This window comes from Toxotes jaculatrix, chromosome 5 (assembly GCF_017976425.1).
Source record: "Toxotes jaculatrix isolate fToxJac2 chromosome 5, fToxJac2.pri, whole genome shotgun sequence".
Lineage (NCBI taxonomy): Eukaryota > Metazoa > Chordata > Actinopteri > Toxotidae > Toxotes > Toxotes jaculatrix.
Window position 1 is genome coordinate 13261285 of NC_054398.1, and position 21583 is coordinate 13282867.

The 21583-nt window shown below is 40.0% G+C and overlaps 3 protein-coding genes across 4 annotated transcripts; 2 read left to right on the forward strand and 1 right to left on the reverse strand.

Moving 5' to 3' along the window:
* The first annotated feature begins 325 nt into the window (after positions 1 to 325).
* Positions 326 to 5464, forward strand: si:dkey-5i3.5 (uncharacterized protein LOC565091 homolog). Of its 2 annotated transcripts, XM_041039207.1 has the most exons (5): positions 326 to 517; positions 1047 to 1347; positions 2105 to 2351; positions 2494 to 2499; positions 2599 to 5464. In XM_041039207.1, exons 2-5 carry the CDS (start codon positions 1099 to 1101, stop codon positions 2853 to 2855), a joined length of 759 nt encoding a protein of 252 aa, XP_040895141.1. In that variant the 5' UTR covers positions 326 to 517; positions 1047 to 1098; the 3' UTR covers positions 2856 to 5464. The 2 variants fall into 2 exon arrangements, with proteins under 2 accessions (XP_040895141.1, XP_040895140.1); XM_041039206.1 differs by having other exon boundaries at positions 2494 to 5464.
* Positions 5465 to 5623: 159 nt separating this feature from the next.
* Positions 5624 to 12058, forward strand: rbm28 (RNA binding motif protein 28). The gene is made up of 20 exons (XM_041039080.1): positions 5624 to 5969; positions 6178 to 6324; positions 6416 to 6522; positions 6664 to 6739; positions 6871 to 6963; positions 7070 to 7141; positions 7281 to 7383; positions 7479 to 7744; positions 7843 to 7909; positions 8070 to 8179; positions 8267 to 8340; positions 8500 to 8635; positions 8863 to 8927; positions 9057 to 9215; positions 9450 to 9599; positions 9731 to 9805; positions 9898 to 10030; positions 10173 to 10311; positions 10620 to 10734; positions 11521 to 12058. Exons 1-20 carry the CDS (start codon positions 5852 to 5854, stop codon positions 11659 to 11661), a joined length of 2346 nt encoding a protein of 781 aa, XP_040895014.1. The 5' UTR covers positions 5624 to 5851; the 3' UTR covers positions 11662 to 12058.
* Positions 12059 to 12444: 386 nt separating this feature from the next.
* On the reverse strand, positions 12445 to 13687 carry LOC121182524 (leptin-like). The gene is made up of 2 exons (XM_041039081.1): positions 13404 to 13687; positions 12445 to 13301 (listed from the first exon to the last, which is right to left on the reverse strand). Exons 1-2 carry the CDS (start codon positions 13626 to 13628, stop codon positions 12966 to 12968), a joined length of 561 nt encoding a protein of 186 aa, XP_040895015.1. The 5' UTR covers positions 13629 to 13687; the 3' UTR covers positions 12445 to 12965.
* Between the last annotated feature and the right edge of the window lie 7896 nt (positions 13688 to 21583).

Sequence of the window (21583 nt, forward strand, 5' to 3'; positions counted from 1 at the left end):
AGTGAGCTAATGCAAGGTTAGTGTCAGCTTTGTAACTTACAATTAATAAGACACTTAAATGTTGGTCTGTATACACTACAAGACCAAAACAACACCACAGTATGAAAATATTAATATTTTTGGAAAGATTAATAAAGGACATAATGTGTCCAATAAATACTGCAGATAGATAGATAGTGTGAACAACATAGGAGGTATTGCATCAGATTAGAGACCAGTTAGACCGGTCAGAGTAGCACAGTTTTAGCATGGCGGTCTGTTTCCGGAGGAGGGCAGCAGTTCGCCTGAGATCTCACTGAAAGCCAACTGAGGACAACAACACTGATGAAGAAGGCGGAGAGGAAACAGGGACCTTTAGCCTACGAGAGGCGAGTTCGGTGGTTTTAACAACGGCAAACACTTGGTTGTTGACAGGTTTGTGTTTGGCCAGCTTAAGTTTACGCTACCGGCAACGATGTGTTTGGTAGTAGCCCTCCTAATTCGTTAGAGCATCACTAATGAACAACATCCGAACCAGGTTAGTAACTCAACCAGCACACAGAATAAAGTAAGGGGCTTAACATTTCATGCTGAAGTTACGAATCGTTTGGTGAAGTTAAAGTTAAGTTAGCCGTGGCGTTTTTTTAAAAAAAAATTAGGATTATGTTTGTAGTGTGCCTCATTATTGTGTCCCTTCTTAAAAAGTAGCACGGATTAAGTTATTCCGATTACCTAACTGTCATAGTTGTTCGTTCAGTGCTTAATTTTAGGTTTATAACATTTATTAACCTACGGGAGGTTGAATCAGTAAACTAACCTGAATTTGTGAACACCCTCGCTAACACTATATCCTAACGTATGTGTTCTCAACACACTGCTAACGCTATTTATAGCCTGGTAGAGCTAGGTTACAAAATAAGCTAGCGTTTGCATGTAGGGTTAATTCTCCAGCATGATGTTTCGATAGCCCTAAACAACAAGGCATCATGAACAAACGTGCTGCTAGCTTTCTCATTTTTACGTCCATTGCTTTTTTTCCCCCCCCCCGTTATGTCCGTTGTTTTCAGACTCACTAGTCACCTTTAATCCACTGGGAAGCCTGACATCTCCATCTACAGTATGTTGTCTGCTACGTTGGCCAGGACAGCCCTGAGCAGAGGAGTTACTGCCCACCGCCTCACCAAGAATGTCACTTTCTACATGAACGAATTAGCATCTTCACCCTCAGGATGTCAGAACCAAGCCTCTGAAGACCACAAACCCCTCATGCTGATGCTGCCTTGGTTGGGTGCTCGTCCCCAAGCTGTGGCCAAGTATTGTGAAATCTACTTCCGCACAGGCTTTGATGTGCTTGTAGTGGAGAGTGAGGTAAGGACAATATAAATAAGTGACTGAGAGAACTTTTTTTTTTTAATGCACATTAAAGTTGATATTGTACATAGTGCTTGGTACCACAACCACAAAGAACAGTTATATGTTAAACTTAAGATAACTTCATGATGACTCAGTTGCATTATTAAGATTTGTGATGAAATTTTTACAGCATATAAGTGGTTGCATATTTCATTTGCATATTATTTTGGTTATTGGATGTGTATCATCCATGCATATTGTGTTTTTGCCTTCTCAACATTAAGAACAACTTACTACAATTAGTACTGATTTCCAAGAAGCCCATTTCTGGTCAGACAAGATAAGAGGTAATTGTTAATTGTTAATCTCGGACATCTGAGGTCAGTGAGACCTTGGTATTTGGAGCTCCTCTTGAACTGAATAATTTAAACTCACATTACAGGATTACAAACCTTAATACTTACTACTACATTTTTTTCTTTTTGCTCAGGTCTGATGTTTCAGTCATGACTGTTCACACTTATGTTTAGAAAAGATCTATATCCAACATCAGTGTGAACACGCCCACGGCCTGAAATGACCCACATGCACACATTTACAACAACAAATCAGACATATCACACGGTCAGTGGTGCAAAGGTTCACTTCAAGGATTATTTGTTGTGGAGGTTGTATGACAGTTAAGGGTGAGTCTGGGGTAAAGTCAGAACTGAAGCTGAAATAGCATGCAGATGCAGAATTGCTTAAATTTTCTAATTGTGTCACACACAAGGTGCAAGAGTTCCTGTGGCCTCGCTGGGGTCTGGATCATGGAAAGAGGTTGCTGGAGTTGCTCCAGAGTGAACGCTTTGCATCCCGCCAACTACTTGTCCATGCCTTCTCTATCGGTGGCTACACATTTACTCAGCTGCTGGTACATGTATCCCAGGATGCACAGAAGTATCAGTCACTTACAAACAGGATCAAAGGCCAAGTCTTCGATAGCTTGGTGGTGGGCACTCTGGAGACGATGGCTACAGGTTAGTTTGGTATTCACTGATTCCATGTCATTAGTATCAATTATGCATAATCACACATACAAATGATACATGTATGAACAGGAGTGAGTGTTTTTCTTTTCAGTGGAAATGAATGAAGTGTGGTTTTCTCCTCTCTACCCAGGTCTAGGTAAGACTATATTTCCTCATTTGGAGACACTGGTAAAACAAGTTAGCATGCTATACTTTGGCATGTTCAAACGCCAAACGGTGGACTACTTTAACACAGGCATTGATGTGTTTTGGAACACTCCCATCCTTGCTCCTGCACTGTTCTTCTTTTGCGAGAACGACCCGTTAAGCGACGCACGAGCTACGGAGGAACTGATCGATTACTGGCAGAAGCGCGGGATAAGCATCACAGCAAAGAAGTGGGAGAATTCAACACATGCAGGTCACCTGAAGAGGCATCCACAGGAGTATCTGGTGACCCTAGAGTTGTTCCTTCAAGCAGTTCAGATCACTCCACTGAGGGCCAAGATGTGAGCTGGCTTCATTACAACCTTATGACATATTAGCTTTTCTTGTTTTCTGTATTTAACCTGAAATGTTTGTTAGCTTATGGTGTGTTGCTGTAACTTTGGGAAAATACATTGGTTAATGGTACAAATCTGTTCAGTTGGGGGAAAAAATCTCATTCATTCCTCAGTAAGCTAAAAAAGTGCATTTCAGTTTCCTATCATGTCTTATCATCAAATCCACACATTATCATAATAGTTGCTGACTAATCAACTAATCCTTGCACCTCTATTCCAGTTTAAATAATAGACTCTTAAAATATTAAATTTTATATATATACATATACATAATACAAGCAAGAAAAGGATCTTATATCTCAACAAACTTTACATCACATTCTCCCTTAACAGCTTAGTTTAGCCCCAAACTCTAATTTCCAAAGCAAATGTGTTGGATACTGTTGTTCATTTGCATTTTCAAATTCAAAGCTATTTTCAGAGATGAACGCAGATAAAGTCGGTGGAGACGTGAACACAGATAGCCACACATTTGCTCTAGGCATCATGAACTAAGGCAAGGCAGGACAGTTTTATTTCTGAAACACGGTTCATTCCAGGTAAAAGGAACATGCTTTACATTAAAGGTGCTATGTTTTCTCTGCCACCACACGTGACTTCTTGCTGGGAGTCGGTGGTGGTGGTAGCGATGACAGTGGTTTCTTGCTGAGAATTCAGCCATTGTTGCGTTTACAAGATAAGAGGGTAGAATACGCACTCTGGGCAGTGCAATTTCTTCATCCTCTCATCCTGAACTAATGCCAGACCTGACACTGCAGTGATCGCTATCGGAAAGTAGTATTGTGAGATGGGACAGGCCGGGGGTAGCTGGTTAGCATGCTAACGTCAGGAGATGAAAAGAAGTGATAGAAATATAAGCTAAACAATAGTTTACATTGATGTTGCTTTGTTTCTTCTACACTAGTATGTAAACAGCTGTTGATGCTAATGTTGGCTATGTCGCAATAGCAAAAACTTCTCACTCACAGTCAGTGGGACTTCAGACACTCACAGTCTCATTGTCTCAAAGTCAGACCACTCCAGTGGTCAAATTCATGTCAGTAAATTCTCCCTGCTTGTTGTTTTGGAGTGAGAATACAGATGTTGTACAAAACAACAACAACAACAAAAACAGCTCTAATGTGCTCAACTCCAAACTTGCATTACTTGTATAAACAATTGCTAAGCTTTAGTTAATACTGACATTTTTAATTGTTGAAAATTATTGTTCATGTAAATCTTGGTGCTCTTGATTCCTATTTAATACAATCAACACAGTAGACGTTTATGAAGGATTGTGTATTCACTGTTACTGTAGGTGTGTCTCTCCAACGAAAATTCTCTGGTAAACAGGAAGTGCTGCAGTTTTGTGTCCGGCAGCTGCAGGTAATTTTGCACAGAAGAAAAACAAGAGAAAGAATAATTAGCTTGAAGGACTTTTCAAAACGTATAATTCAGTGACCTTATCAACAGAAACTCTAAAAGAAATGTTAAGATGTTCTGAGCAAACTCATCAACACACCATCTATTTTAACATTGCCTGACACTTCCGTCTTTCATCTTCTCTCCTCTTTTTACTGGGGGTTGATTATACTCTCATCTCAGGTAGTAAACGTACTGAATTGCTGCATATTACACTTGTACCTTCACATTTCTCACAGGGGTATTGTGACAGGGAACACGGGGAAATGAAACCTGCTGTGTCACTTGTGAAACCATCCAGTGTTTTCATTGAACGTCACAGTTGGGAAGATTTTATGTTAATAGTTATATTATAATAGATTTATAGCACAATCCACACATTGTTTTGTGTAGCAGAAAACGAGTCATTGTACATGGTCTGTTTTCTACTGTCTGTAAGCGAGAACATAATTGCCTCACTACATAACCTTTCATGTTTATGTAAAAGAAAAAACAAAAAATCTCCAGTGACCACTGATTCTTTGCTGGATACCAGTGCCTTGAAGAATATCTTTTCTTACACAAGAAATTCCACCATGTAGATGTTTGTTTAACGTGCTTAACAAAAACCGTACAATAACACTTTAATACATCCAGGAGTTGGATGGTTTCTATAGACAGACGTGTCTCAGCAGGCCTTTTGTTTTTATACTGTTTCTTTACTAAGCAATTTGTACTGCACTGATAACTTGTGGTATCCATCTGTAATTTGGGTGTTGGCCAAAGTTGTCAGATCTTTATGAAGGTTTATCTGTTTTCACTTTTTCTTTTAATATTAGTCCTATTTCTGTGTGTGTTACATTATACCAGTTAACCTCCAGGAAGGCACAGTGAGCCTCAGTGGTACATCTGTTTCAACAAACAGTACTTTCTCAAACTACCACTACTCGTGGCAAGTTACGAGTTACAACTTGAAAACTAACAATAGCTCAGTTTAGAAATTTCCACAGTTTTAACGTTTTATGAATGAATGAAATGTCTGTTGAAGGTGGTTGTTGAACATGAAATGGTGCCTGGTTGTAAAGCTTTGAGTCAGTTGCAATTACATTCAAGAAATAGTTTGTTTAAACATTTTCTCTTCTCTTGTGTGTGTTTTGGAAATAAATATGAGGACATGTTTTTGAGGTGTGATGGTTATTATTATTATTATTATTATTGTTGTTGTTGCTACTTTAAGTCAGTAACCTAACATGTTGACACCTCCAGGGCCACAGGCGGCGCCATGGCCCGGATTTCTGCTGACAGAAGGGACAAGTGACAACTTCCGTTAAGTTTCTAAGATGTCTGCCCACACATGTAAACATGCGATTAAATCTGGCAGCTAATGGCGTTCAAGTTACACACTTCAGTGGCATGTATTCATCTCACTGACTCGTGTGGTATCGAATAGATTAACGTTAGCTTCCAGCGTTAGGTTGTTAACAAACTAGGCATCAGTCTGTGAGTTATTACCGAGGCAGAAAGGCTAACATTGTCGTGCTAACGTTAGCTAAGCAGCAGAGAGCCATGCCTGCCCAGACCATATTCGTCGGCTCTCTACCAGCTTCAGCTTCAAACCAGCGTCTTGAGGAAATATTCTCCGAAATTGGTCCGGTAAAGCAATGCTTCGTGGTCAGAGAGAAAGGTGATGTTTCCACTGTCATTTCTTCGGGGTCTTTTTTGAATTTTATAAACGAGTTTAACGGGAAACATTTACTAACCCAAGCTAAGTGGGCATGGATCAGATAGACTGACACTTAAGCCTGTAAATGTAGAGACACCATACTGAATAGTCGCAGTGAAACTAAAACATAAATGACAACATAAATAACTTATTCTCATTCGTAAACCAGGCACGGAGAAATGTCGGGGCTTTGGCTTTGTCACATATTCCATGGAGGAAGATGCACAGAGAGCCTTGAAAGAAATAAAAGAATACGACGGACAGAAGCTTTCTCTGTCGATGGCAAAGAAGAAAATCAAAGACAAACAGAAAACAGGTGTGAGGACATGTCTCTGTGAACGAGCAGCTGTGTGGACGCGCTCTTGCACTGTGTCTCCTTGATAACCTTGCTCATGTCTTTGATTTAGCACCCAAAGAGCCGGCTGCAGCACCAAAGGAGAATGAACAGAAAAATAAGGGCTTCAAGAAGAAACAACTGAAATCCAAACTCATCATAAGGAACCTCAGTTTTAAGGTGCGGTACACTGCAAGAGTGTGAAATTCAAAAACTGGCAAACACACGTTGATCCATTCTCTGAAATGCACAGTTATTTGCTGAGAACACTGAGCACACTCGCTGCTTGACCTGAAGGGTGATAAGTGTCTTCTTTTGCAGTGTTCAGAAGATGATCTGAAGCAAGTATTTTCCAAGTTTGGAACAGTTCTTGAGGCCAAAATTCCCCTGAAACCTGGTAAAAAATGCTTTTACTTCTTACAAGCGTGATGAGCAACATTTTGAATTGTCTTGTGACTGTTGGGTCGGGCAGTAAATAATGTCTTTCCTATATTTATTGTCCTTTTTCTTTTTTCTTTTTTTCTATAGATGGGAAGATGCGAGGATTTGCATTCGTCCTGTTTAAAAATGTGCCTGAAGCAGCAAGAGCGCTTAATACTATGAACTTGAAAGAGATAAAAGGTTAGTGACTGAGACACATAGGTTGTTGTCTTCTCACTTTGAATATCAAACTTTTATTTAGTTTGGATAGTGTTACTGAATTTTTAAATGTTGTTTTAATTCACAGGGCGGCAGGTAGCAGTTGACTGGGCTGTGCCTAAGGACAAATTTATTGCCACACAGCAGTCTTCAAGTGCAGGTAACCTTACTCTTTTTAATATCTACAGCACATTGAAAAATGAAAAGAGAACGCATTATATGCCCTCACAGTCATCAGAAGTTATATTAACATCAAAATAAAGATTGTGATCGTTAAGACTGTTTTGTTTACCTCACAGGAAATAAGAAAACAGAGAATGCAACTGGAAAACAGTCAGACTCGGAAAGTGACCCTGAGGACGATGATGAAGAAAAGAAACAGGCAGCACCTGCGAGGAAAAAGTGAGAACCCCAAATGTGCTTGCTTCTGTTCAGACATCGCGAGGTGTTTAAAAACTAAACTTTACAAGCCGATTTTGTGCCGAACTTTTCCACAGAGTCAGTTTGAAACCAGCTGTGCAGCAGGTGGACGAATCTCAATCAGATGATGAAGATAATAGCGAGGAACAAGACAGTGATGAAGACGAGGAGGAGGATGAGGATGAAGATAATGACGGTGAAGAAGCTGATGATGATGAGGATGATATGTCCCAGGAGGAAGAAGATGATGATGATGATGATGAGAGTGGTCTTGATTCAGATGAGGATCAAGATGAAAGTGAAGAAGATGAGGAGGATGAGGACGACAGAGAAGGGAAAGCAGGTATAAATTCTCAGTCTGTGTTTTTCATATCCTTGCATATAGTCTAAATACTATAGAAATGCTGTTTGACACAGTTTGTCTGGTACTTTCTTCTTTAGCTCAAAAGAAAACCTCAAAGAAACTCCTTCCTTCAGATGTGAAAGAGGGCAGAACAGTTTTCATCAGGTTGGTGATTCTTCTCCCTACAAACCCCTTTTGTTTATCGCACTCTGCCCCGTTTCTCAATTTTTTAAAAAATTGTTTCGTTCTCAAATTCTCTACAAGCATTCACACTCATTAATTTTGTTATCACCATATTTGTTCATCTTTCACGTGGCTCATTTAGGAACCTGTCCTTCGACACAGAGGAAGAGGGCCTTGAGGAAGTCCTCCTCCAGTACGGAGAGCTTAACTACATAAAGATTGTTGTCCACCCAGACACAGAACATTCAAAGGGTTAGTCAGCAGCGTTTCAGTGAAACACTCTTCGCTTCTTTTGATAAACGGGCTAATTGGCTCATTTTGGCTTTGTTGCTTTGCCAGGTTGTGCATTCGCCCAGTTCAAGACTAAAGAGGCTGCAGACAGGTGCATAGCTGCAGCACAGGACGAAGCAGAGGTAATCTGCAATCTCATGTGCATGAATTGTGAATGATTAGCCATAAATATTTCCCTGTATCTGCCTTTTTTTTAAAAAATGGTATGGCATAGTCTGTTTTTGCGTTTTATGCAATGAAGTGATGTTGCTGTCTTGTTGTATCTGGGTTGTTTGTTGCAGAATGGTGGCATCCGTGTGGACGGCAGAAAGCTGTTGATCGTGGCAGCAGTGAGCAGAGATGATGCAGCCAAGCTGAAGGTCAATAAAGTGAAAGTAGAAACAGGCACCAGGAACTTGTACCTGGCCAGAGAGGGATGTGAGTAAACCCATTTCACGCTCTTCTTTTCTCCTCCTTAGCTTTCTCTATCTTGTGGTCCTTTCATCATTTGGTTAAAGGTTTTCCTTCATGCAGATTTGATGTAACATTCATCGTATTCCACATGAAAATGTCCCCAGTGAGATTCAAAGCGAGGAAAGTCATGTCAGAGTTGGTTTCAGATCGATTCTAGTTCTTATGCTGAATGTTTTTTCTCTTCTGAGAAGTGATTCGTGCTGGAACCAAGGCTGCAGAGGGTGTGCCTGAAGCAGACATGATCAAAAGAACCAGAGTGAGTAAATTTGTCATCAGCGTTATCGACCTTTTTATTTGGAGAATGATTTTTTTTATGCATAATTTGACCATACGTCTCATTAAATATCATTGCCCCTAAATATTTTGTATTGTCCCTTTGCCTTAGTTTGAAGAAATAAAGAGGGCCAAGCTTCGGGACATAAATGTGTTTGTGTCAAAGAGTCGTCTGTGTGTCCATAACCTGCCCAAGTCAGTGGACAATAAAAAACTCAAAGCTCTCTGCCTTCAAGCTGTAAAGGGAGACAAGGGAGTCCGCATCACAGAGGTGAGAAATCCTATGGTATGCTGGTAGACACCTCGTTAAATATAGCAGTGTTGATTAGATGACTATTTTACTGCAGCTTAACATTCCTGGAAATAGTTTTGTGGGAGTAGAATTAATGATTGTTTGACAAGTTACAGGATTAGAAACATTGTGCCTTTGTGCCCAGTAGGGGGCGTTGTTGCCATTCATATTCATGCTGTTTGTTTTTCATGTACCTCCTGTTTCTCTTTTTAGTGCCGGGTGATGTATGACAAGAAACCAGAGAAGGGTCAGGTGATGGGACAGTCTTTAGGTTACGGCTTTGTCCAGTTCCAGGACCACGAACATGCTCTCAGAACGCTTCGTTACCTCAACAACAACCCTGATATCTTTGGGTCACACAAGGTACATGTTTGCATTGGAGTGGCTAAGTGCTAAAATCATTATCAGTGTGTTTAAAAGCCGCTTTTTTTTCCCCTTTTTTTTAATGTTTTTTTTTTCTTATTTTCCTGGCTCGATCTTATGTCATCCTGCAGAGACCTATTGTTGAGTTTTCCCTGGAGGATTCAAGGAAACTCAAAATAAAAGAAATGCGACGACAAAAGAACAAGGTGTGTTTCGGTTAGATTGTGTCATACACAGCTTAGTATCCCATTTCAAATGTAAAAATGAAAAATTAACCCTGTGTGGATATTTTTTGCAGGAGTTTTTCCAAAACCGGAAAGGAGGTGCAAAACCCCAGGCAGGCAAGTCTCAGGCAGCCGGAGATGGAAAAGCGCCCAGGAAAGGTGGAAGTAAGCCGCAATCCTCATCAGAGCAGACAGGAAGGGAGAAAGGTATGAAAACGTTATCTGTCAGTTGGACATGAGGGTTTAATGCAGATACAGTACAGCTTTTTATTGTGGCTGTTACCATTTACATCTTTCTAACTTTTTTTTTTTAATTTTCTCTCTAACCCCCTTTCTCTGTGTTTATCAGCTCCTCCTCAAAACCAGAAAAAAGAAAGAATCTATTCTGGTTTCCAGACCACCCCTGAGGTCGAGCACATAGATTTGCAGAATGGAAAGAAACGAAAGAAGGTTCTACCTTTCCCTTCTCATCGGGGACCTAAGATCAGGTGCAGTTTTTATTTCCTTACCGAGTCTCCTGTCTACACTCTATCTTTGGCAGGTGATGTAAAACCAAAGTGCATTTTAGAGGAATTCTGTGGTCAAAGCTGTTCAGCAGCATCAACTTTTTCTTTCTCTTTTCATTTGTTTCCTTTGATTGGGGAAATTACTTTAAGACTAAGTCAGGCATTGGTTTGTGTAATGATGATGTAAGTATGTTGTAGGAAAGATTAGATTTTCACACGTGGTGATGTGTTCATGTTCGAAATAAACAAAACAGACAAACTATTAGATTGTGAACTGTTGTCCTTTGCAGAATGCGTGATAAAGGAAAGCAGCAGGCTCCGCCACCCAAGAAAGCAAGACCTGGATCCAACAAGAGAGAGCGTCAGAGACGACAGATGGAAAAGCCCACACAGCCCAGAAACCAGGTTTATACATATCCTGTTGTATTTGCTTTTTTGTAATCTGGGATCATACTCACATGCTGAAGAGTAGCTGCTGAGGCATTGATTTATTAGAAACCATTACAAACCGTGGGTTTTTCAGTCCTAATTTTACAACTCCTAAGGCTAAAGTTAGTCATGAAGACTTCAACAGAACATTTCCAAAACTAAATCCAAACAACCCTAAAACTGGCTGCTGGGAGTTTGTCTGGTAGATGTTGAAAGATTCAACAGAACTGGCATTAACCAAACAGGTATCACAAAAAAATGGACTGGATGAAAGCATGAGAAGATGTTGCAGCAGATTCACTGAAGACTGAATATTCACGTTTCCCTGCAGGCAATATAAAATGTTCCTCTTTGGCGCCACCAAGTGGAATTGTAGTGGGATTACCACGATAGTGGTGGGGAGTAGGCTGTAAGGCCGCAGTAATATTATTCTACAACATTTACATTAAACATGTAGGAACTAATAGTTGGTTCAAAGTAAGCAAATATTCCACCAAGATATCTGTGAATTGTACACATGATCTGCAAAATGAAATGTGAATTCAGGCTTAAATATGGATATGTGTCACATTTGTCAGACAAAATTATATGTTATTACTAACAAACTGGTTCTGGCACATGCTGTATGACAACAATTAAACAAGACGTGTGAATGTAGTATTCTTTGATTTTATGTCATGACAGTAGCATGTCAGTTTGGAGACACTTTATCAGAGTTGTCCTGTTACACCTCATAACTGTCTTTACTTTTTTTTCCCCCAGACGGTTAGAGCAGCAAAGAAGCATTTCAAGAACCGGGACGGGGACCGTTTTGACAGCCTGGTGGAGCAGTACAAGAAGAAACTGATGGGTAATAGTGACAAGAGCAGCAATTTAAAAAGAAACAAGTGGTTCGATAGTTAATACTGTGTGTGTGTGTGTGTGTGTGTGTGTGTGTGTGTGTGTGTGTGTGTGTGTGTGTGTGTGCACTGTATGTTTGTATTTGTGTGTGTGAGACAGGCTACTTTAATGCTCTATATTTGACATCCAGAGGTTTTATAAGAAATACAATGGTTCTTGTTCATTTGTTTAGTGTCAGATTGTACAGTACGTGATGCTCACGTGTTCGAAACTGTTCGATCACTTAACTTCATTCATTCAGTTCCCACATTTCTGTAACTCATGCTCATGTTGTTTGTTTTTCTCACCTCTAAAACAAACTGAATTATGTAAGGAGTTTTCCTTGTCTTTTTAAGAAAATATACAATTGAAAATTGTTGTTAATCCTTTTTTTTTTGTATTAAATCCTGATTTGTTGCAGGATTCAAAGACGTGTCAGTTGATTATGGCAGCACATTCACTTTTTTTTTTTTTAATGCTACTTTTTTAGCAGGAGTTAATCATAAGCCGGTCGCTCTGGATAAACACTTCCCACTCATGAACCCTGAATATACAAGTGAAGCAAGAGACGAACACCCACAAATGACATTTTATATTAACCTGGTCTACGTGTCTTTTCCCACTTTAGTCTGATCCCTCTCATCTCATCATTCACTCATTACACAACACTGACAAACTTTCATATACAATTAATACATTTGTTAAATATTTATTCAAAGTTCAAACCCAATTCAATAAAAAATACAAGTCAATGTACAAAAATATACAAAAATATTTAAATTGGATATAAATAGCTGTTTTTGGAAGAGCTCCTGGTATTGCACTGAAATTGAAGTCGCCCTTTACCCTTCCTGTCCATCTAGTTCTCATACAAACACATCTGTTATTCCTGGCAAGTTTCCTCCTTTTTTTCAGGAATTTCCAGACGTGATATCACTGTCCACTGTGATGCTTCCTTATTCTGCTGATTCAGCTTCAGGTCTGAATTAATGCTTAGATTCATATTTTTCACTCGGTGGGTTCTTTGTTGACACAACAGTGGTGTCAAAATACAAACCTACAAGCAGCTGATTTATCTGTGTGTCCAAAGCGTGCCGTAGATCCGTTTGCATACAAACATTCCTGTGGAAGCTATACTTTGGCTGCAGGCATGCTGATGAAAAGACAATGTTTGTTACAAAATACATATATCCTTAATAAAGTAGATAAATAAATATATGTATAAATAAGCTCATGTTCAAGAATAAATTTCCTTCAAAACACATTGCAGAAGTCCAACATGGCCAGTCCAAAAATCAAGCCAACAACTTATAAATATTGGTCCAAAGTCAGCAAGTGTTGAGACGGTCCAGATTTTTCAGCAGCAGATTGAGGAACTCTTTCACTCTCATGAGAGCTTCGATGCTCACCGTGTGAATGAACTCCTTTCGACTCTGAAGCTTTTGCAGCGGCCCGGGCACAGAGGGCTTTGGCTGCTGCTCGCTGCAGTGCCCCTGCCTCCACTGATCCAGGTAACCCGTCAACGAAGAGATGTCCAACTTGACCTGGGAGACCCCGTTAAAAGTGTCAGAGATCAGGCTGTTATAACCGTCCAAGACCGTCACTATGGAGGAAGGTCCATCCAGATCATCAGCAGGTGGACTGAGTGTCAGTCCAGGAGGGACCTGCAGCAAGAGAGAGAGGACATGAGTCAGTCCCTCTATCCTATACAACATCAGTGTAAAAACCTCAGAATTTGTCACCATGAGCAGAACTACAAATATTACCTCAAAGTTATTGTTCAGTCTGACAACCAGCTGCTCAGCCATCCATTTTACTTTAGATTTCATCGTCACAACGTCTGCTGGCAGAGGAGCAGCTGTGCACACACTTAAAACTTGCAGCAGAGAAAACAACAGGGCCAGTGTGTAGTCCATATTTGTGGTATTTCCCAGGATGTACAGAATTCGGAATAGCACTGATATTCCTAGGAGAAGAATGACATTGGACATGATCAGAGATTATACAGGTTTCTTCTAAATTCTGCCTAAATGTTGTTTGTAGTTCTCCATCTTCCACTTGCTGTTTCACTGTTGACTCATCTTACTAAGACAGCGGTATGAGTTCATATCATCATGTCATTAGTTCAAACTTATAAACATGCTTCCTTCCAGTAATTTACTCAATATGTTTGATTGTGGCAGCAAATATTTGTGATAGAGACACCTGTGAATTTCCGCCTCTGCAACTGGTACAAAGATCACAGACTCTGGCTAACTCTGTTATCCTCAACCCCCAGTTTTCCAAATCTCTGCCACAGGCTTTGTAAAGAATACACAGAAGAAGGGTAAGCTCATAAAAACCTCAGCTAGAGCTACAAGACTGTCTCTAAAAAAAAAAAAAATAAATAAATAAAACTGACATTTTTTTTACAAATAAATCTAGCATTTAAACATCCCAGAGAACTCTTAAAACAAACTGAATAATGGAGAAAGACCAGAACACAGACAGCAAAACAAAGGTGAAAGAGCTGAAGCCTGAGTAAAGGCGATGGTGAATGAGATGGACAGTGGAGACGGAGAAGAGAGTTGACCTTACCTTGGCTGGTGCGTGTATGCCACTGTTAGGCTCCATCAGGATATCTTATAGTGGAGGGCTGTTGACTCATCTCTTACTCACCTCTCTTCGACCCCCCATTTCCCCCCTCATCTACCCCCCCTCCCTACCTCTTCCCCATTTCATATCCCTAAATCCCCTGGTGGCACTGCAGGAGGAAGGAGGCAAGTTGAATTTGCAGTACATTTGACAGTAACTATCCTGTGACATGGCAAAAAATGTACACAAACAATTTAATCAACGCTAGCTGTGTTTGTGGTTTTTTTCCCCCCTTTAGTAAAAACTGGAAAAAGAGTTAATCATGTCTCTTAGTCTCACAGTAGCCACAGAACAACTTCACCAGAACAGTAAGAGGTTAAGTGTTTCAGTCAAAGGTATTTCAACAATAACTTTTAAAAATCGAGGAAAGCACTACATGTTGACATAGCAAATCCAGAATTGCACAACACCTCTAAATTCCTTCCTAAAACGCTAATTTATCACAGATAGAAACAACAATATTCTTGCTATTTGTGACTCAAAAAAAAAAAACTTATGCAGTTGGTACAAAGGAAAAGTGAACAAAGAGTTAACATCCCTTATATGTCATATCCTGTACCGACCTTCACTTTCTAAACATTACGCAATGGCTCTATGGTCCAACATCAGTTATGTCAGTATTTATTTAGCATGTGCCATAACACAGTGTGTTTAAGCACACCTGGGCTGTACAGGAACAGAATACAAAGACCGGAAACAATAAAACCACCAAAAATTTTAAAAAATATAAAAAATAAAAATCCCAGAATAATCTCTATAACTGTATAATTCTTGCTTGCCCACATGTAAGGGGCTCAGTATAACTAATACTAAGTCTAATGACTGAAAAATGACTGAAAAAATAAATGAGTTGCAACTTATATGTCTTTATGTCTTTGTGTATTTTATACACCTTTTATTGTTCAATGGGTTATTTCTTGTATACACAGATGGTTCAGTATGATTGGGTATCATATCATATATCTTTTTTTTTTTCTTTTTTTTTTTTGGACGTGCTTGTATAATCAATACACATTGGTGATTACCAGGCACACATACGGCATCTGAGTCACAGGGCAATATCTGTTTAAACCTATTTCACATATACTATGACACTGGATATGTGGTTGCAATGATAAAGACATGTTTTCAGAGTATTATGTTTTATATTTTAACACACCAGAAAAAAAACAAGAATAGCAAAACATTGTTTTATGTAAACTTACATTCTTTGTGGGTGAAAAATTAGTGCAATGTGTTTATGGAGATAAATATAGATTGTTAATGTGCACCAACCAGGATTCACCCTGGCACACAGGATCCAGTACTGCAGCATGAAATGATTTTTTTTTCCAGCATTGGATGTCATTTTAAAAGAAATACCAGTATCTGATGTCTGTTTCAACCATCTTATCACACATCAGCTCATGCTTATGCACGGCCTTCCAATGAAAAACAACTGCATTGTTGTATCATGGTGCCAGATGTTTCTAATGCAGGCCACCTGTCTTTATAGATTTCAAGCAACATTTCTCCCCCGTTTGAGTTGTTTTTGCTAAATTCTTTCATGCTGCTCTAATTCACTGCTCTTCTTGAAATCTATGTATTTTTCACACACTGCGGCTATTTTTGGAAGCAGATTTCTGTTGTTGCTCCATGGAGAAGGAGGGGAGTGGCTGTGCCGGGCAAGTTTCTTTTTCTCTGAAGCAAAAGGAGGTCAGGGAGGCCAAAAGTCTGTGCGTTAGAGCGAGTTCTGCAGGGAACAAAACAGAACCATATTGGTAATTTCAGTTTTTTCTCAAGGTAATTTACAGTAAATCCTGCATACTGTTATCCACCTCGTGCACATGCCCCGATGTGCTGAGAGTGCACACACACACACACACACACAGATACTGAGGTCCCATAAAACGATTAACACATGGTCACTGCACGCTCTGGGCAGATAAACTAACATTTGATAGGATCTGAGAACAGGACATATTTCTGGGAAGAAAAGTAAATGGGTGACAGTGTCCCACTTGTGTTTTTCAACGGGAATAGTGTATTATTCATGAAAGAAAAACATGAAGTGCGCGATATAATTGGATGGATAGTTTCCAAATATTGTTAAAAGTTTCTTCAGAGTTGTTCTCTGGTGGTTTAGGAAGCTCTCTTGCCAGCAACAGAGCTGACATCTGGGAAGAATAAAAGCTGCCTGTCACCAGAAACTATTTTTAAATCAGGATTTTTCCTGCCAGTATGTGACGTCTCAGAATACAGGAAACATTTTAAGATAATGCAGTGGTCAGTCTTGACTAGGTTATGACTGTCATTTAATGCTCCCACACAGAATGGAATACACACTCATTGTATGTCCTTTGTAAATCAGTAAACAAACAGCATCATGCTTTGTTTTTATATGTTAGATGGGTTTGTGGTATCTGTAGTGTTATCGATTTGACCTCAAGGGCTTATTAGAAAAAAAAAACGGATGAGTCAAAGTTATTTCCTCTCTTCCAGACAGAGTTGTCAGTTTATGAATCTGTTCATTTCAGCCCCACAGTTCTCAGGGTGTACACAAACTACTTCCAAACAGCAAAGGCACACTTTTGTGGCTGCATTTGTAAACCACCATAAACTGAAACAAACTGTGGGTCCAGAGTTTTATGTCTGGCTTCCCCTTTAGATCATGGAGAATCCATCAGACTCCTTCTCCTGCAAGACAAGAAGTCGCCTCCTGGAGAGGACGAGAGGAGGACACTGCAAGGCGTCATTAATAATTCATGAGGACTTTGTGTCACATGACTTATGGGAGCGTATGAGTCACACCCTCATAAGAAGTTTGGGCACGTCTTCTATCAAACCGCGCACCTTGCGCACACTGTAGTACTGCATGCTTGGCGTCCATTAACCCTGAGAGGGGATGTGATTACTTTAGCAGTGACTGACGTAGAATAACATACAGAGCCAAAGGTTAACTGACACGTTCCCCCGGCAGCACAGACTGAGCCGTGTTAATAGGCCTGACACAGCATCGGATCACTCGTCCAGATGCAGCATGAAAACCAGGAATTCCACTCAGCGGGATTTGTCTGGATGAGTCACAGGAATGACGGGAATTCGGATTCAGTGATGTTGGATGTGCTGCTGTTGTTTTCACCCACCCCCCCACGCGTCCAGCACTCCAACCCACCAGACGCTTGAGTGACGCTAATGCCATAAAACCCGATGTGTAAAGGCCTGAATCAGCATTTCATTGAGGTGTTGTGCTTCAGCATGAGTCGGAGATCTGCACAGGTCCAGTCAGAGCATGCACACAACATCTTTAACAACATATCACGTTAAGCAGCACTGGTAGCGCAGGATTCAGGGTTTATGTGTTCCCCACTCACCCCTGCAGGCCTCTACCAGAAGCCTGGGAGCTCTTAGCTGTTCCTCGGATGTTGTTCCTGGGATCTGGCTCTTCTTTCAGTATGTGTGTGTGTAACCATGGTGTAAAAGTTTTGAGTGAGAGTTTATATGAATCTGTTTTAAAGGAAGTCTGTACATTATTTTTGTTGATCCTTTAAGTTCTATGGGATATGGAAGCAGTAGGCAATATATGGCCCGCTTAATGTTACCCCCAAATTTCCATTGTGTAGTGAATGCAGAGTAATTTGAAACATGATATTTTAACAGATTTTAATAATGTAAATAAAATTCTGAAATCAAACACCATGTCTAGAACTGACCCTTTTCTACTGTAGGAATATGAATGTAGAGAAGGAGCACAAGGATCCAGGAAGGATCCACCAACACCGTGGATGGTAAAGACAAGAAGAATAAACCCAACAACAAACACTGCCATCCCAACTGTGACTGGAGTATCTGAGTTTCTCAGAGAGTCTTAAACAAGCACCACATCCCGTTGTGTTTCAAACTCAGCAGCACACTCAGACAGAAACCGGTCCATCCGAAAGACTGTACAACCAAACACAAGTAGAGTTATCTGGTTTATGCAGCCTAGTGCGGTGAGGACTGCACAGGTCTGTATGTCTGTGAAACTAAACAACCATTAAACAGACACATGACTTAACACAGGAGGACAGACTCCACAAGTCAAGACTGAGCAGTTTATATCTGAAGGATGAGGGACACACTTCAAGCAGAGAAACCATCCCTCAGCAGAGGAAGAGGTCTACGACACCATGTGTCCCCCACACCCACAACGCTGTCCTCTCATCCCTTCTCTGGAAATTTCACAACCATTCACGCTTGGCCTTGTGTGAATCCAAAAACTCCAACAACTGTCCTTACAATGGCCGGGGGCACTAACAAACAAAGTGACATCAGTGACCTTGATAACAACCTTACAGAGGATAAATACCTGGGTCTCCCCACCAGTGAGTCAGAACCGAAGAAACCTCCTGGACGAGTGGTGAAACATCTTCAAGATCTACAACCAAGTCCAGCAGCCCTCAATTTCAACCCTTCATGGAAAACCATGACCCAGCTGAAAGAGAATCTTCACCGAAATTGTGATTTTAATGACATATGTTATTTTCAGAGGAAATATGATTACTTTATGAAGCAGTTCATGGGCTGAAATCACCAGAGCATATATTCTACTTGTATTTAAATGTTTAAGTAATAAGAACAGATGGTCCAGTATTGTGAGAGTGAAATGTAGTAAGGATAATTTTTGAGATCAGATCATGGAGGCGAACAGTGTATTAGTAATACAACTTTAGTATTTTATTCTTCAAAATGTCATAAAATGAAAGTCTGGAGAACCTTAAACATGCAACATGGGTGTGTTAAAGGATAAGTTCACTTTTTTCCCCCCCAAGACTATCTTAATACAAGATTGTCCTGATTAGGTATCTCTAGTGTTAATACCTTAGAGCAGGGGTGTCCAAACTGTTCCACAAAGGGCTGGTGTGGCTGCAGGTTTTTGTTCCAACCAATGAAGAGCACGCAGTGTGACCAATCAACTATCTGAAGACTGAGATCAGTTGATTAAATGAGTCAAGTCTGGTGTGCTGCTGCTTGGTTGGAACAAAAACCTGCAGCCACGCCGGCCCTTTGTGTAACAGTTTGGACACCCCTGCCTTAGAGTGATGTTTGGGAAGAGGCGGCTGCTGACTCACAGGTTGAGAAGCTACAAAAAACTCATTGTCACACAGGATTAAAAAATAAACTTGAAAAATAAATGTATAACAAAAGGTCACTTCTGATTTATTCTTTTGTCACTGAAAAACTGAAGAACTTGCCCAGTGCCCTTCTCATTGTTAATGAGACCTCTGCTGTCTGGATGTAATTTTGCCAATGCTCCTGACAGTGACTCTGAGAATGAATGTCCTTTTAAAGGTACGTTCACCTTCCTTTATCTTTTTCCCAGCATGTTTCATGGCATCAAAAAATACCAGAATGACAAAGTGCATCTGATATGGATTTTCCACAAAAAATTAAAGTTCTACTACCTTGTTAAAAACTCTTATGATTACACCTACCCCTTTATCTTCATTAAAAATTTTAGACTCTATGAACGTGCAAATATGTTTTGTTTGACAAATCACACGATGTCTCCAACTTCACTAAAAAGTCCATTCATAATGTGTGTGCAGTGCCTGTTTCCATATCACACTGGACCACCCTTAACTCACAAGGCACAGGATGTAACGGCACATGCACGTGCCGCAAAGTCACATTTAAGGTGAGCACAGACAAACTTTCCTGCAGATGAATGTGAAAATGTCCTTTTAGTGCCAAACTCTGCAGATACTGTACATCATTCCGCTCAGTGAAGGTCAAACATCCAAGTGAATTAATAATAAGCAACTCACATTTTTGCATGCAAGGGGGACATTTGGACATAAGCCCATCCAGAAAAATACAACTGACAGAAACAGGCCCTGACAAAAAACAAAAAAACACACAAAAAAAAAATTCCACCACCATCAAGAGACCCGATGTTTTCTCATACATCTCAGGACATTAGAAAACGATCGGTTCTTACTCTTCAGTACGTAGATCAAACAACACCAAAAGTTATTCCATTCCAGAAAACAGAAACCTGGACTTCTTTCTGAATGTTTGGTGGAATAGCTCTGGAGTCAGTGAATGAAGAATTGTTTAATAATGTGATTGCGTGAGTGTTTTACTGGAAGCAAAATTGCATCACTGCTGCGTAGAAGTGGCAAAACAATTGGTTTGCACCTGTTTTTTAGTTGTGCTTTTATCCTGCTTTGCACGAAACCAAGCAAGTTCTTGGCAAAGGAACTGCTGCTGAAATGAGTAATAAATAGGAAATGACAAATTTCTGCGGAAGTTGTTTATTGAGTTGGGACGTGTTCACAAGAGCTCAGAATTCCCTTTCTCTAATTCAGTGCTGAGTAGGCTGCTAAAGCACTGGCAGAGGCAACAGCTGTTCATTCACTTTATGGACAAACTCATACCTCCAGACTCTTTAAAAGTATTACACATCTATTTTACAGCCAAACACAAATAAAAGTAAAGAAATGTTACAACTCGGTTACATGAACACATTGTGATTACAACCATGACTAGGTTCATTCACTTACTAATCTATGACAATAAACATGGTGCACACAAGGAATCATTCTAGCTGTGTCAGTGGATTTGCTGTGTGTGTGGATCTAAGCCCAACTTCTTAGTGGAAAAAAAAAAGAAAAAGAAAACTTGAGCAATGCTGCCACCTTCTGGAAAAATGAAGTGATGCTTCACATGCATTCAGAGCAGGAGTTACGGGACTCAGTGCTGCTCCTCAGAATACAGAAACCAGCTGGTTTCCAGTCAAAGCAACTAAATCAGAGAATAATTTATATCTTGGATAAAAGTTTAAACCACTTTGTCAGGAGGAAAATCAGTCCTACTCTCTGTAAACACAACCAGGTTCTGAACCACTGGATTTACAGCAAGTATGATTTTTTTTTTTTTCCTAAACTGACATGGTCTATACTATGTAATGCACAAAAATACATTTAAAACCAAAATGACTGCCTAAACCACACACACCCTTTTTGTGTTGGATAGGTCAAAGTCACATACACTATTTCACAATATAGAATATATATACTCATACGTAATTGATGAACAAATTGAGAAAACAGTGGTTCACAATATTTAAACTGAGCTCAAGAATTTGAATTTCAACCTTCCTTGATGAAAGGGTCCCTTGCAGATGCTTTTTGGGGTAAGGGCTTCCTGGATAGTCATTTGACAGCAAGCCCAGACCGCAAAAAGACCTGAAAAGAACAGGACGACTGAGCTGAACTCACGGCCACGCTCATACGCAGTTGATGCCAAACACAGCATCTGAAACACACAGTTACAGATCCATGAGACTTAA